This window comes from Acyrthosiphon pisum, chromosome A1 (genome assembly GCF_005508785.2).
Source record: "Acyrthosiphon pisum isolate AL4f chromosome A1, pea_aphid_22Mar2018_4r6ur, whole genome shotgun sequence".
In the NCBI taxonomy this organism is placed as follows: domain Eukaryota; kingdom Metazoa; phylum Arthropoda; class Insecta; order Hemiptera; family Aphididae; genus Acyrthosiphon; species Acyrthosiphon pisum.
Genome location: NC_042494.1, coordinates 53,180,722 through 53,198,566, shown reverse-complemented (window position 1 = coordinate 53,198,566; position 17,845 = coordinate 53,180,722). Strand labels below are relative to the sequence as shown.

At 30.9% G+C, this 17,845-nt stretch overlaps 1 protein-coding gene across 2 annotated transcripts in view; it reads right to left on the bottom strand.

Annotated features, from left to right (window-relative positions):
- The window catches only part of LOC100162916 (calpain-1 catalytic subunit), a 99,993-nt gene that overhangs the window by 21,089 nt on the left and 61,059 nt on the right, over window positions 1–17,845 (bottom strand). For both annotated transcript variants that reach the window (XM_001944312.5, XM_016804364.2), the window contains one exon: window positions 7,403–7,574. In XM_001944312.5, the coding sequence (XP_001944347.2) occupies window positions 7,403–7,574 (172 nt within the window). The remainder of the gene's footprint in view (window positions 1–7,402; window positions 7,575–17,845) is intronic.

The window sequence follows — 17,845 nt, the reverse complement described above, 5'->3', positions numbered from 1 at the left end:
TTTTTCAAAATGTCGAAGTCAAATCTTACTTAAAAATAAGTAACCAATTCGTAATAATGTGTATCCATAAAATCAGAATTTTTAACCAAAGTCTTAACCCCCATATTCGTGTTTGATTTTTCGGGTACTGGGTTGACGAATTTGGGGTGCTGGGCTGACGACCTCGTCATTAATCATAAACTGTAATATATGTTACGATTTTACGAATATGGAATAATCATTAGCATGATTTGTTGGGATGCGGAAGCTGTTCTCTCCCGATTTTATACCCTCTGATCCTATCCACGGCTGTAGAGTAATATAATTAAATTTAGGTATTTTATATTTGTATGATGGTAGAAATGTTTGGCCCCAGTCACCGGCTGTAACGGCTGTTATTCAGTGATAATCGAACCGATATTTGTGTCTAGATAATCTATATAATAAATATTATGATCATAAGTTATACATGGTTTGGATATAGTGGTAAATTGTAGAATGGGATTTATTTAATATGAATGTCAAAAATAATAAAAGTGGTTTGTTAATTTGTAAGTAAAAAAAGAGAATAAAATAATGTTTAAAATTAGGTTGAGTTGATGTATAAAAAGTCATACTTTCGAGTTAAGATCACGTGACAAAATGTCATACGGTATATCTAGTATATTATTATTTTATGGTGCTCGGTGCTGTAATCACTCGGAACTAATTATGCGGTTCCATAAAAAGTTATCTTTCAAATATCAACACGCACTAATGACCACCGCCAATACACACACACACATATTAAAAATACAAGGCACCTACCTATATATTATACCAGATAATAACGCTCGTCAACGTTTACGGTCGACCAGCACAAATATAATATATATTATATATATATATATATATATATGACATTATACGTATATAAAAAAAAAATGAGTCCACTATGATTTATGGCCATAATAGAAAGAAAATCTTGAGCTCAAAAAGTAAAAAGTATTTAATATTGATAGTCCGTTCATTTATAATATAATGTAATATCTTATAATAAAAGTATTAAGTACACCTGTAAAACGTATTATCTATAGTTATTATATCGAGATGAACAATTTGTTATTTTACACTAAATCGAAACAGCATCACAGGCTGTTCATGCATACCATCAGAAATGACAGGAAAGTACCTGCAGCTACCTACTATTTCGTATTATGACATAGCCCATAAGACAGTAAATCACGTGCAGATATCGCCCATATGCGGTGCGTATGGTCTCAAAAAGTTTTTTGTGATTAATGTGCGAATCAATTACTCCGACCTACTATCAAATTGCATTTAATCTACATTTAATAACAATAATAACAGTGAGTCCATATTTCAAATATAAATAGGTACGTATAAATCCTTGATAAATTTCTGTTATTGTTTATATCGAAATTTAATGCAAAACGTTTTAATCGTTAATGCAATTATTATAAAATGATAAAAAATTGAAAAGTAATGCGGCAATCAAATACGGCTGAATAAGAAAGAAAAATTAAAAAATATTATAATTATTCGCATAACTGCATTTATTTTACTTATTTTATTGTCCTATAATATATTTTTATTATTTTATACAAATTGCCAATCGAATTAATCGTAAACTATAATACAAGAATGATATTTTATACACCCGATGAGAAATTATAATATTAATACCACTTAAAAATTAAAAACAAATTTATGAAGCTAAAAAAAATTACTAATAATTAAAACATAATATTTCTTACAGATTTAAGTATACAAGTGCGTCAATTGAGCACAGGCCTAAAGATTATACTACAAAACCGAGAAACTTAAAACATTTATTTTATTTTTAAATAAACAGTTAAAAAAAAATCTTGGTTATGGAAAAACATACAATTATCACATTAATAATGTATTATTTTATATCTAATACCCAATGGTAACTTAATTTATTTGAATTTTTTTAGGAGTAGGTCCTCCTCTTTTGTTACGAAACAAACATATATAGTATAGGTTGTTAAAAATAATTTGATCTTTTGTCAGATCTAGACTATTCAGTCAATTACATACATTGATGATTGATGAATGAAGATTAATTCAATATGTATATAATTAATATTTCGCTTACTAAATGTAAAATCTCTAAATCTGTTGTAAAAGAATGATCATAATTTGAATAACGTTATACAACCACACATAGGTAATATATTAATGTGTGTATACAATATTATCTTAACGCATTTAGAAACGTTTAAGGTCTTAAATAATTGGAACATGTACAATTTTCACTTGTTTCTGAAGTCATATTGGACGGTGGTTGTATAAATTTCTATTAAATGAATTAAATTGCATCTAAATTTCTGTGGTCCACATAGTTTGCTAGAACCTAATATTGCTATCTATTCTTAAAAAATAAAAATAATTATCGTCAATCATTGAATCATCGATACTTGTATACGAATGTAGAACCATATATTATTAGTACGTCAGTTTTTTTAGTAGGTAAAAAAAATAAAATCGATACGTTTTTACCACCTGTTAAATCTCCTAGTATCCAGAAAAAACGTAATATGCATTTTATATTATATAAGTATAGACATATAGGTATATGTATATATAGCTGAAGTAGTGATATATCTATCGTAATTTAAGTTTTTTGTTAGGATTTACAAATAATTTTTAAAAATGTAGAATGAACCTTATTTATAATATTCTAGAATAAAATAGAACTATATTATTAGTTAGAAAATGTAAATACTTGTAAAAAGTAACATTCAAAGAACAGAGAAATTTGCATTGTTTACATTAGAATATTGTAATTTTGCTCGTGCTAAATGCTACCTACTACTAAAAAAATAAAAAACTGTATGCTATACCTGAATGCATGACGCCAAATAAAAGATAAGTGCGCTACTTTCAACCACTTTTAGAACTATCCGAAATTATTCAATGGTGAACGCTACGATAAAACTACTCAACATTAAAAAAAGAAATTATCTCGTCATGACACAAGCTAGCACATTTCTTTTTAATCCATACAACGCCAATACACTTTCAGCGTAATAGTATACAAAATATTATCGTGTTCAACAGCGACGATAAAAATTACAATCGGCACATTAACACATTAACCTAAACTTAACGTGAGGTTAACATAATATTTCAATGTGTATACATATAAAACATCTCAACATAATAAATATATGTATATTAAACACATTTATAATTTAATGGTTATGTTTGGATTTCAAGTTCACACCGAAGCAACGCGCACGAATATTATATAGGTATGTACATAATACACATAAACAGCATAATATTATTATAAACGTGCGCGCGGTGATCGTTAATTCTAATGATTTCTTGAGTTTGAGAAAATATGGCGAAGAAATGGTTTTGAACTATATAAAAGCTTCGTAATAATATCGATCAGTCTGTAATGAAAAAAAATACATGGACGAATAAAAATCACTATTTATACCGGTGAACGGACGAACGATGGTACCTATATATTATACGATTGCGGACGATATTATTATGGTACAACTACGGCAAAGAACCTCAAAAACGAAGGTGGACGAATTCTAATAAGATACATATTATTGTTGAATATTGTATGTATTAATATGAATTACTTTTATAGAACACCTTTTTTACAAGTAATGTTGTTTATGATTTAATACCTATTATTTTATATATTTCATTTCATTAGTATTATAGTCAATTTCATTCAATTTTTTTAATGTTATAGACTATTGCTATATTTAGTAAACTTTGAAGTGTCACTCCTGGATTTAATTGGACATGAGAACTTGGTAAATAGCATTAAAATTAATTCACAATAATCATGTCGTTTTTTGAGTAAAATTGTTTATCTTTATTGTCAAGTCACAATCTTCCAAAATCTTTATATGAAAAGGAGTAAAGTAATCGCGCCATGTTGTGCCCATTTGGAAAACAGACGGTCTATGTGTAGTTTGTGTACGTATAAATTCTGCAGCCAGTGTTCGGATGATTCTCTGGCGTCGAAATAATTCGGTCACCGCTGGTTACCACGAAAACCCCGTTTGGGTACTCTCTGGAGAACATTACAGATATTAATAATTAAAATCGACCAAACGCCGTGGACATGAACTCACTTACACACACACACACACACATATCTCCACGACGTCCTTCGAATGATTTACGACTTATAGCAGCGTCCTGCGACGGTCTAAAGAATTAAATGCAGGCGTTCCGTATCTTACTCTCCCTCTCTATCAGCCAGGTTAGATATTATTTTGTCGTTTTTTCCTCTCCGCGCATCTCGCATCGTGTTTCTATGTGATCGAATACACACGAAATCTTCGATTATACGTCGATAATCAAGACATCTCACCACATCCTCCTTCATACGCACGCCACACCAGCTGACTATAGGCTACTTGCGAGATGTCGAATAATAATAAATTATCGTCAAACCGTCACATCATAACTAACAATATCCGAAACGAGACCCCCGGAGACGTGTGACGACACGCCCAACAGTAGTGCCAATAATTATTTATATATTTATATCATAATATGTTAATATGTCCGTTTGGCCTATCACATATTAAAACATAATAATAATATTATATAAACAATAAATAATATATTGACACAGCCGAATGATAATAATACTAGTATAATAATATGTTTGATACGCTGTGTAGTCCATCCGCCTGCACCGTTGCAGTTTACCTTCCACCGTTGAACTGATCGGTTGGATGAAATATATAATAATTTAAAATTTGTATCAGTGGTGTTTCCATAGGTCGTATACTATATAATATAAATTATAATATGCTAGGGTTATATAAGTACATAATAAACGCCAAAAGCAATTAACGAAAAAAACATAATACGTTGACCCGGGAGAGGTCCTGCGTACTCCTGTCGACCTTTTTCACTGAACATCGGTAAAGAAGTTTGAATATCGTCTGACCAGGTCAACATTGAATATAATATGGTTGCTAGAAATATAATAGATTGAGCACCATCTACAGGTTTGTTCGAGGAGCACTTTATCAACTTGTCAATGGATTGATTATCATAAATTTTGTATTGATTTTGAGAAGAAAATGTATTTTTATTTTTAATTATATTCAATTTGTGATCACTGCACCTTTCCCCCTCCTATTATCTATCAGAATAAATACCCATGGTCAGACACTCAACGGCTCATTAAATCTTAAAAAAAAGTGGGAACATCATAATCGAGTATAATACATATTATTATCTTATGCCATATGCGAGAAACTACAAAAGACGTATAACAATAAGATATCATCCTCTAATTTGGTATCGGAATCCACCCACAAAGTTTCCAATTCATTACCAGAATCACCCTCAAAGTTAAAGTCTTAAAGTATAAAATATATAAGAAGAAATAGAGAAAAACCACACATATCATTGAAAGACCAATAGGAACATTTATCGAGCTCATGAAAAAGTATCCACTTGAGTTTATTTTATAACGTTTACGATGTGTAAAAAAAATGGTTTTTATTTCATTAAATGCAGGTACACTTTTCGTTAAAAAGTCTAAAATTTGTAATTGTATATCCACTACACTGCCACACGCACGCTCTAATAATACATTCTAATTTTCCTGTTGTAATATTATTTATGTTAAAGATGCTATAATAATAATATTATAATAATATATTATGTGTATGTACCGTATTCATCTCGTCTCCGTAACGTCTACAGGGCGCCAAGCACCCGTTAAAACAAAATCATAGACCGTGTTTGAAAAAAAAAAAGTTATAATAATAATAAAAACAAGCGAATTACGGTGTATTGACCTATTATAAAAACGTACATAAGATATACAGAAAAAAATTGAACGCCATTCGTTTTTCAACGGTTTTATTGTATTAATTAGTTCATTTAATTGTAAAACGTAAGTGAGAAAACATAATATAACAACTGCAGTTATATTGCCCATTAAATTTAATAATTAACACGTGAACGCTTGTTCTGAGTGTGTACGTGTTTATGACTATGTTTGTAAAAAAAAAAAATATATTTTTTAATGCGAAAAAGAAGTAAATAAAATAATAATAATATTATATAAACAAATAATTAGCAATAATTGCGAAAACGCGATGTTCACACCACAGAGTTTTAAACTGACGAAGACGAAAACGTACGATATATTTTAGTCGATATGCAAAATAAAATAAACGTTTTGATTTCGGGTTTTTATATAATTTTGATTCGCATGAAAACGAATCATCAAACATACGCATTTCTCTGAAATCGTTTATTCGTTGGTGGGCTCTACTTTGGATGGACACCACGCGCGTTCTTCGGATATAGTTGACACAAAAATACGATACACTGCGATAATGACGTTATGAATTTTTTTTTGGATATGCAAACAAAGTGTAATGGGGTTATAAACTGTATGGCGATTGTAAATTGATGTTTCCATATGAATTTTTACCCAGTGCCGTTTGCGAGGATGATATGAGATGGATATGACGTTCGTTTGTATAATAATATAAAATATTATAATAATTTACTCTTTGACCAGAACTTTATTTTTGAAAATGTTAAATTTTGTCCTTCGTGTATGAATTTCTATATTTTTTTTACGTATTATTACGTACCTATATGTTGTATTATCATAATTAAATATTTTCCTAAACGAGTGAGACATCTCACTGCATGATTATTATGATATTTAAACACGTTCTAGCACTTAAGTGAGATACTATCGCCAATGAGGTTGAACAACGCGTGCGACACAGACACACGCACGTGCGACGGATTTGGCAACAATCTCTAAACGATTGTAATCAGGCATCATAATATAATACAATTATCGGAGTTCGGCGTCATAGTGAATTATTGCATAACCGTATTGGATGTAGTAAAAATAACAGTGATTAATAAACATTCAAAGTAAGAAGAATTAAATTTTACGTATTTTAAGGGTATTGCGAATCGTTACGTTACTCTAACGATTTTTCTCCAGATATCTAGTGTTACTCGTAGATAAATTGTCAAAAATCCAATAATTTAAAATTATCTCAAGGACGGACAAAAAATACTAGACCGGATATTTATCAAGCTTCGAATAGTTCGAACACATAATAATAATAATAATAATATATCATAAATATTTTTCGTACTGTGGACTATGAATTACTTTTTTTTTATTAAATATTTTACAAATCGACAAAAAGTAGAACATTTCTTCTTTTAATTTATATTCATAATAATAATATAAATATATAAGTATTGCGGCCAAATATTTTAACAAGCTGAGAATAATTTAACGACTTTATATAGTGCTACATTGATAAGTGCCGAAGCACGAATTTATGATGCGCTTAAAAATAACGTTAGGTATATATTGTATAATATTATAATAATAAAATTATATTATGCTCACGTGCGGTCGCATCCATACGATGGGTTGAACTGCAGGCCTCTTGTTCTTGTACAGGCACTTGGGACCGGCCGCAAAGTCGGGATCCTCGAACAGGGCGCCTCGTTCACGACACGAACGGCGCACCGCGTGATAGTTGGGCTGCTGCCTTGGCCTCTCCACAGTCCAATAACCCCTGCAACAACCAGATCGTTGTACATTGTATACCGTGTCAGACTTGCGAGTCGGAGTGATCTGCGTACTTGCGCAATACAATACAAATTTGTGTAAGGATTTACGAATTTTTCATAAAATATGTCGTTCATAACATAGGTACATATTTAGTCTAGAGGAATGGCTTTGGCAATTATAGGAGTCATCGGTTAGCAACGGACACCTAAACCAGACCATATAGGTACGAAAATTTGTTTCGCGCGATGCCTGCAGGATGTCAACACAATCCATTTTTTTGTACTTTTTCATACGGGAAAAAATCGAATTCTTGTTTTTTCTCGCGACGTAAATAGGTACTTGTTGGTTTTCATTATTGTATTTGCAGTGATCAAAGGTGGAAAACGTAGAAATAGAGGGGGACTACAGGTTAAAATATATCTACAAGGTGATATGTCGTGTACCTAGATACCTATTTTATGCACATAATATCATATTATTATTGTACTAGCCGTAATAATATTGTAATGGAAATTATTAAAAACTGTGGTTTATGCAAAAAAATTTAATCGTTTTCATATGGATGCGATCGGTCATATGATGTAGGCATATAATAATAATATGGCAATATACCTATTAATGTTGCGTTCAACAATGTCTTCTCCAATTAAAAATTGTTTTAAAAATCAGTAAAATATGTTATGACAGTTCCAAAACAAATGAGCATACGATTTATGACATTACGCCTAAATATCACTATCTACCTACTCAGTACTCTTAAGTAATTGTTTAAGAAAAGTCTAGACCAGGTATTATAAAAATATAGTTATAATATTGTATACCTTTTACCATGTACCGCAATATTTAAAATAATTCTTCGCGGTCATGCATTTAGCGAAAATAATACACGTTATTACACGACGACAATAAACTGAAGGTAAAGACGATTAAAAGTTATTGGCTACTAGGTACCTACTGGCTACTATTATACCTAGGTCGAATATGATAGGCACTACACCTACCAATGCATTATGATGATTTATGATATATTATTATAATAACGGTAAAACGTATTTAACGCGAAATGATGGGTACCTTACGGTACCTAGGTATACGGGGCCATACCTACCTATACGCTATGGTATTATTTTCTACGTTTTCAGTATATCTGGTCTCTGGAAAACCATAGGTAATTTGTATAATCGTTTTAATTACATAAATACACGTACCTAACTTGCAAGTGTGACGTAAATAATATGTTATATTATATATATAAATATTATTATTTAACGTATGCACATGCATAATATTATGTATACTATATTATTGCTACCTACGCTTGTTATGAATATCTCAAGGCGACGGAGCATCATTATTATTATGATTGCACATGCAAAATTTTTTTTTAAAAATGTTAGGTAGGTCGAGTGCATGCGCGCCCATCGAAATTAAGACAATAACGCACTATTATAATAGTATAATAACAGTACCCATCTCTATTGTCGTTTTTATACGTATGGATTATTATAACATTATGTTGATGGGCGGAATATTTGCGCATTTTTAATTTGAGCGGTAACCGTGTTTCGTAATAGCGCATTGCAGTCTGAAGTTCCAATAAAATTTCAATATGACTCAAATTTCAGTAAGCAATAATAAAAAATTATATAATATGTTGGCACTAATTTCAAATTTCCTCGAAGAAAAGTATTATTGTTTTAACTATTAACATTTAAAAGTAAAACTAAAAAGCATTTTTAAAGTATTCGAAATACTTAATTCGGAATACTATTTATCATAAGTATTCGACTATTTATTCCAAATACTTTTCAAAAGTATTTTACCCAAGCTTGTATAAATAAAATAATTGACCGGACGAACGTTTTGAGAATGCATTTCTACATATAAACGTAATATGCACTTAATACCTACTTCAGCGATAAAAACGAATTTTATAATATGGAACGCGATATATTGTTATTTGTTATCATTTTGTACACACCTCGTCACCTCTTATATTGTGGTTAATTCATTTATGTCGTTCATTCTTTTGTATATTTTGGATATCCATTTTCGTTATCAATTGTTTCCTCCGAAAACCGTTTTTTTTTTGTGCACAACAACGATTTGTTTCATTGCCACACCTAACAATCAATAAAATAATAGAAATATGTAAAAAAGCGTTCGGTTGGAACAGTATATTAGGTAGGTTCCTACCTATACAAATAAACCTGCGACTTTCTGTCCATCACCGATCACGCTGTACAATATAATTCACGAACCACTTCAACCATCCTTAAATTTACGAGGTGAGAACATACTTTTCCGTACAGAGTATCTGCCCTATTATTAATCTTTACAAACGTTTTTGAATAAATATTTGCAGATAAATTAATATTAGAACGAATTTCTAAATTAATGCCAGCTTGCAATACAAATTAATAGGCATTGTATCAATTATCGATAGTTGTCAAATATTGTATGTATGTATTTGTTTATATTGGACGTGTAGATACAGCTTTTATTGCGGTAAATTCATATATATTTTTGATACTAAAGGTTTATTTTTATCTGCTGTTGACTAGGTAATCGATTAAATATTTAGTATATGTACTTTAAACATATCAATTGTGTTTATCGTATGTTAATTTTTACGTTCCAATTATAATGTAATACTATAATGTAATTAATAATACCTACATAATATTATTATAATGTAATTTTTATATTTTAATTCCGTATATCTAATAACTTTAAATTTAACTCTTGATTCAAAAAAATATTTGTAACACACACAAATATCTTTATAAGTTAGTTTTACGTCGAATTTAACCATTAGTTGAGCAATAACCAATAAATATTCTTCGAAGGATAAAAAAAAGTAGTTTCATCATTAGAGAATAAACGTGCCCCATCAGTGAAGCCATTACTTGCGATACCGCATATAATAATATAATATGATATATAATATCAACCTATCATATTATTATATTTTTATAACACTTTTACAATAAACAGTATCATTTTAGCTTCTCAGGTAAGGCAATTTATTGACTATCGTTCTTGTCTGTTATAATATTATTATTGCATCTTTTAAACAATATATGCATGCGAAAACGTTGCAATGTATGCAAAAAGAGTACAGTTACACATTGTACATACAACAAAATAGTTCCCGTAAGTACATTGTCTTGTCAATAAAATACACCTAAAAACATTGCACAAATCTACAGTGCAAGTTGAACAATTTATCAACTAGACTTATTTGGACATTTGGTTTATGTGCATATATGACCTATACCTATAAAAATGGGACTCAGTGTAAATAAACACATATGCTATGAACAACAATAATATAATATGATAAGTTAAATTATCTATTTAAAGGTACGTTCGTAAAAAAAACGAATTGTTGTTGTATTATATTATGTACGAGTTAGGTATAGACTATAGACAGTCATAAGCTTGTGAATACATATAAAATTAAAATAGCGTAAATATGTTTATAATTGCCATAATAAAATAAAATTTAAATTTAATGTAATATTATTTCATTTATTTATTATGTATTGTCATTGGTAAATGCCCAATGGCCAACTGTAGAAAGAAAGAATATTGAATATTATACAGTGTGATACATTTTAAAATAAAAAACATATCACCTATTTACCTAGGTACTTACTGTAAATTAAAATACGGTAGTATTTAATAAGTTGGTATTATTAATCCGGTACTATTATTATTCATTTAGCCTGTATGAATTATAAAACAAATATTATAGATAACAGTTTAAGATATTTATACAATCGAGAGTATAATATAATGTATAAGTCGCATAAATTTAGTGAAATCAATCTTATCATTAACTCCAGTTGTCTGGATAGTAAACTTCATCGATATTGCAAATTTTAACGAAATTACATAATATTATAGTTTTAAATTTCATGAAACGGACAATTGTATAATTGTTGTGAGTTATTTCAACTATATTTGACTAAATTGTTTTACGAACAAAAATATAACAATATTTTATAAAACATTATTTTTTAATAAATGTATTGATCATCAATAAGACGGCTAGTATTATAAATTAATGTGTGAGTGAACTGTTTGTAAGTATATTAAATATATTTTAAGTTATTAAATCCGAACGAATGAACGATGACGGTAAATAATATTATCGTTGATCTTGTTTACCACTGTTCGAATAAATTATAGTAAATAATGCCTATTACAATTTATTTGTATCAGGGAATTTTATATGTTAATATATATTTTTTGTGTTAACATTTATATTTAATTGAATTGAATTGAATTTTTTTAAACTCCAAAATTACTTAGCAATCATTTGTAAAAGAGCACATACTATATTAGATGTAAAATCGACATAATAAAATTGTTAACAACTTACAAATGGTTGAAATTAATTTATAATTATTATCAGTCTCATTTATAATTACCTAATAAATGTATTAAAAATAATATAAAAATGAATGATATTAGATTTTTGTTCATGGAACAATATACCAGGTAAACAAAGCTTAAATAAATTACAATAATTTGCCGTAGGTACACAAAATGTACAATATAGGTTTTGTCCATATTATGCATTTTCGTTAAAATTCCCAATTTACCTACAGTATGCATTTCTTCTATCTGTACATCCAGTATATGAAATGATTTATTTCACTAAGCGGATGCGACGTAATAATATATATATTATATATATTAATATTTTTTTTGAAACTCATTTTACTAAATCGAATGCATTATTATTATTAAATATAAGAATATATTATTATGTACATTGATAAAAAAAAAATACTAGTCCTACACGCGTTGTGACTGTTATTGCGATCTAAAACTACGTTGCAGTATACCAATATATACCATATTATATCTATGTAGGTAATAATAAATAATAATAAATAGCACATAATATATAATACCCGTTTAGCACTATATTATGTACATTGTACGATGTACCTAGGTATGTAGTTAATAGCATATTATTATAGCGGTGAAAAATAAAATACGAAGAGATTGAATTTATAAACTCGTAAAATGAGATAAATCACTCTGGCCCATTTTTCGAATCATTAACGTTGGATTAGAAAATATTATGTATTGTACTCGAAAAATATACTCGCGGTTTATAAGTATACCTAGGTAATAATATATACACGGACAGCGGGCCTACCTATATTCGTAACTAAAAAAAAAAACCGTAGCGATACGAATTGTCGGCGTTCATTCTGCTTGCAAGGGGTGCTAAATACAGATTTTCTTCTTGTATTTGGGTGTGTATACATAAATATATATATTTATACATAAACGTCACATCGAAAACATTAAACTACGTTATTATACACAAGCTCTGCAGCTGCAGTATTACTGTACACAGACATTTATCGCGTTATCTCAAATCGCGAATAACACGGATGTAATTGTATGCGGTATATACATAGGTGGTACCTAATTATTGTTTCTGCCGCACGAGACAATGGTCGTGGCCAGCGATTTAGGTTAGTTCAAATAATAAGACGTCTTCAATAGAAAATAAATCACGATGATAACGAAAATAAATAAATGGTGTAGGTAACGGCGTAAAACTATTTGATAACAATAATATTCATACCTACCTATATATTATAATTATAGCGTCAAAAACGGAGATTTCAATCCGAAAACGCGAGCTGTAAAAATACCGCTTCCGGGAATATCGGCTGAATAAAAAACCACTCGCGGCGTGATCCGATACCTTCCTATATTATAATCTACGGGAATCTTCATATTATACTTGTGTATATGTACATTATATTATATATATATATATATAAGGTTGGGAATAAACGGGGTGAAAAGTTAAATTCAAGTCAAAGAGTGAATTTGGCTTAAACTTTTTCATATTAACGCACAGTATAACTTCACTTAACTGAATCAAAAAAAAAATATATTTACTTGCTGCTCAGCTTTGTATAATTTATATTATATCTATTTGGGTATACCTAACCTATACACCGTGGAGAATTTTCGACGACAAAACACGACTCCTTCACGGGTGCTTTGGTAATGGTGCGCGTGAGGAGGATAGGGTGAGAAAAAATTGCTGCGGACGTGATTATTTCAGCCAGACCAGGGCGTTGCGTACAAAATAATAGGTGATCTTTATATATAATATAATATTAAGACCTGACCGTCATCGCGTCGCCGTCGTATACACATAGATGGTCGGTCGCTCGTGATCTATCATCGTTGACCGCAGACGAAAGCATTTAAAAGTCGTCAACACATAAGCTACAACCGGCCAACCTTCTCTTCTCCGCGACGGCGTGTAGGTACGTATAATATATTATATTATTATATTATTATATGTATAAAAATATAAAATATAATAACGTACGCACGCGCGAGCATGTGCACAGACTCTTCGGCCCTTCACGCGACCGCCACGGAAGCGTTTCCCGTTATCTCCTGCCGCACACCAGCCGCCACTGATGACCACCGCGCACTCGAAATGTACAGTTAGCAAAACGCGGAAACAGGTCCGGTTTTGATCCGTACGGGCAAGTCTCCGCGTCGTCGGCGTGTTAAAAGAATAATAATAATAATAATATATGAAATGACAAACACAATAATAATAATATCCACCGTTGGAAAGGCGGCGGGCGGGGGACAGGAATGCGCGAACAGCTCGCTTATTTTGAAACTATAGGTACTAGGCAGCGCAAAAGAGATCTAGACTACACGCTGCGACGTATAGTCATGATAACGGAAGGTTATCGTTTTAACATTATATTTTTTGTTTACAATTTATTGTATATTTTATACAAAATGTTTTTTGATAGTAAATATATTTGTAATTTTTATCGAATTATAAAATATCAATGTGAAAACGTTGTCTACGCATATAATTATAATAATAAATTGATCGTGTCATACACTTGGTGCATCGTTTGACTTTGAGCGGCGCTTATTGTATAGCTGTATGACCGGTGCACTGTGCACACGCAATAATACGCGTAGGTATAGGCACGCCACGTGACGGTGGCCGGCGCAAATTCATCACACTTTTGCCTGAAAACAGAGTGTAGACCCCGTGCATAATAATGATATACGATTTAACCATTCATAAAATAATAACGCAACGATGATAATATTAAAACGAATATTATAGGTGTTGTACCGCCCATGCAGCATCATATTATGTGAGCGAGCACTCAGATTGACGTGCAGCAACCAAAGTGCATTCGCGCAGTGCAGGTACGCGTGACGACTGCAGCAGCTGCACCGCGGGATGTCGCGAGCTGCACGCACTCGTATATATTATATATCATGTGATATAACAAGAAATACCTACGTAGTTTTTGTACGCCTAACTGCCTAAATGTACTAAGTATATGATAATATAATATTATTAAACACACGCGTCCTACTGTATCTACCGTTATTCATACGACAAAATATCATTATTGTGGTCGTGTAAGTACCTATATAATTATATATTATAATATAACACATAATTTATTATTATAGGACCAATTCAATTCCTATGATCTACCGCGGAAAATGTGATTTACTGACTAACTTTTTTATAATATACGCTACTTAAAAAAATAGTGTACGTCTTAATTTACTAAATAGACCAATGTCATCAAAATATTATTGCATATAGGTACCTATAATAGCGTAAATATCGAGTATCGGTAGATCACACATTGGACTGGTCCGCGTATTATATATTTATTACGATCCCGCGACGACGATATTATATTGTAATTTGTAGTGGACTTTTTTGTCAATTATTTAATAGTGTCATATTATGTAATGCTTGTAAAATATGAATCCTCGAGTAGCACCGGCGAGACATCGGTAATATGATATTCATTAAAAACAAAACGAGCGAAACACGTACTCAAAGATGTCCCCAAACTCATATTATGGAATGCGGAAGACCTCATGATAGTAAGGAATTTATTTTTTATTATTTATCGATGTTTGTGGTGGATCTATTATTATTATTATTATTATTTTTGTGGGTTATTGTTGTTATTCCAAAATCCCATAAAATACACCTATAGGCAAAATCCGTAATCGTCAAAACAGGCCTTGCACGGACGTAATTTTTATAATTTTGATTTATAAATACAGATACCTATTAAAGACTTATTATGTGACTAAGATAATTTTAACTTGACCCTGTATGAGTTTATATAAATGTATCGATGTGTTTTAGAATGGTTTTACGTCTTATTTAGTCATTACTAGTCCATCGTGTAACGTGACTGATAAACAAGAGTGCCACGTGAAAAAAAAAGTTTTGAAACCTCTAGATCCATATATCCTTGTCGATTATTATTCTATATAAAGTATATAGTACAAATGCACAATAATTATTTGATGACTGCTTTGTAGATGGAACAGTGGTTTTCATAGTCTTCGTAACGCGGATGCAGTCATCGCGGATAAGCCCAGTGGTAGGTTTTTACCAACCTGCTCAATATATAGTACCTATATTTGTATAAGTCCTATATATGGGCATAACCTATATAATATATTATGTGGTCAGATGTCATAGCTTACCTGTATAGGTTTAAAAAGCGAAAGGCGCAATGACAAAGGGCCCCCAAGTGAATATAAACTACGGAATAAGAAAATAAAACACATTTTATTATCATAATATACTGTTATAACTTATAATATGAATATGTACCTATATATTAATATAGTTACCCGTGTGGGTATGTACTACAGCTGCGTACACATTTTATAATATATTGTAAAGCTTATAACGCAGAAAAATATAATATATATAGTATATCTAACTCCAACCAGGTCGACAGGTCGTATACTATACAATTGTATAAATAGTATTATAATACGCCCGTTGATTTCCCTATCGATTTCCATTCTCTGGAGTTTAAGATCCAATGATTTTCGATCTAAAAACTAGGCAAGTGTGTCCATCACCGTGTTTGTCCCTGTCAATAGCTTTTCTCCCAATTAACATTTTTCGAAATATTATTATTTATATGAGATGCATTTATTATATTATAATAAAATTTGAAAAACAGCATAAATAATACACAACAAATTATGTCTAATGAAGATAATATAGTTGGATACATATTACTGAAAAAATGGTTAAAGCATATCGAAAGTATGTTGGCTTTTATTATTTATTATTTCACCACGCACTTTTATTGTCTATTGTTAAAGTAGAAACGCACCAAATGTAGTCTTAACAAAAGGATTGACAAGATAATATACAATGTGTATCGTAAGATAATAATTTTAATTTAGTGACCTGCATTTCGAAGACAAATTTGGTATGTTAGGTATTTTAAAACTTGTGTTTTTTCAAATGATGAACTATAACAAAATATGCATTAAAGTTAAACATTAAAAAAAAATAGTAATAAGTGAGGAAAGTAAAAAAAAAAATTGTTTACTTTAAATTCCGAGCACTATAAAACACATTGCCATCGTCCGTTTTCTAATGATTAATGAACGATATGAAAACGTATAGATAAGTCTCTACCCCTTCTAAAATATCATATTATAACTATACGTTATGTATATTGCGTATAAATAAATAAACATGTATAGACGCCGCATGTCTCTCGATAGTCCTACCGAAGAAGCGTACACGAGTGAGCGTTATTACACATTATTATGATAAATATGGTTCGCACGGTCTTCGCACACTGACAAGACACTGCTATAATATTATTATAAATGTATGCGACCCGCTGAGATCGGACGGTGTTAAGAGGGATGTGACCGTGGGGGGGAGGGGGCTAAAGCGCGGTGTACGCGATCGCGGGGTAATAATATTTAATGACGTGCACGGTGGATAGCATATTATACTATACGTGTTTATATAATTTTTACTCATATAGGTACTATATTATATATATATAGGTAGACACTGGCATTGTGGAGGTATAATGCCTAAGTGTATAATATTATAATATACATTGTAAACCTCATCCTAGCCGAGTTAAAAATACGGTAAACAGATACGGCAGTGGCGGTGGCTGGCTTCGTGCCATCATATTATTATCGTCCCAACACCGCGAGGTAAAATCGCGACGGACAAATCCTCCGCCGCCGCAGCAGTATCCTTTCACTTTGTGCACGCCGCCGATACGGGCTGAAGACCCACCGTTGACCCCCTCGTTTACCACGACTATGTACAGCCTACTACAATATTGCCTATAGGTACCACATTTAATTTTAAATACGTAATATACAATAATGCTTATAGGTACTAAATGTAATATTAAATATGCG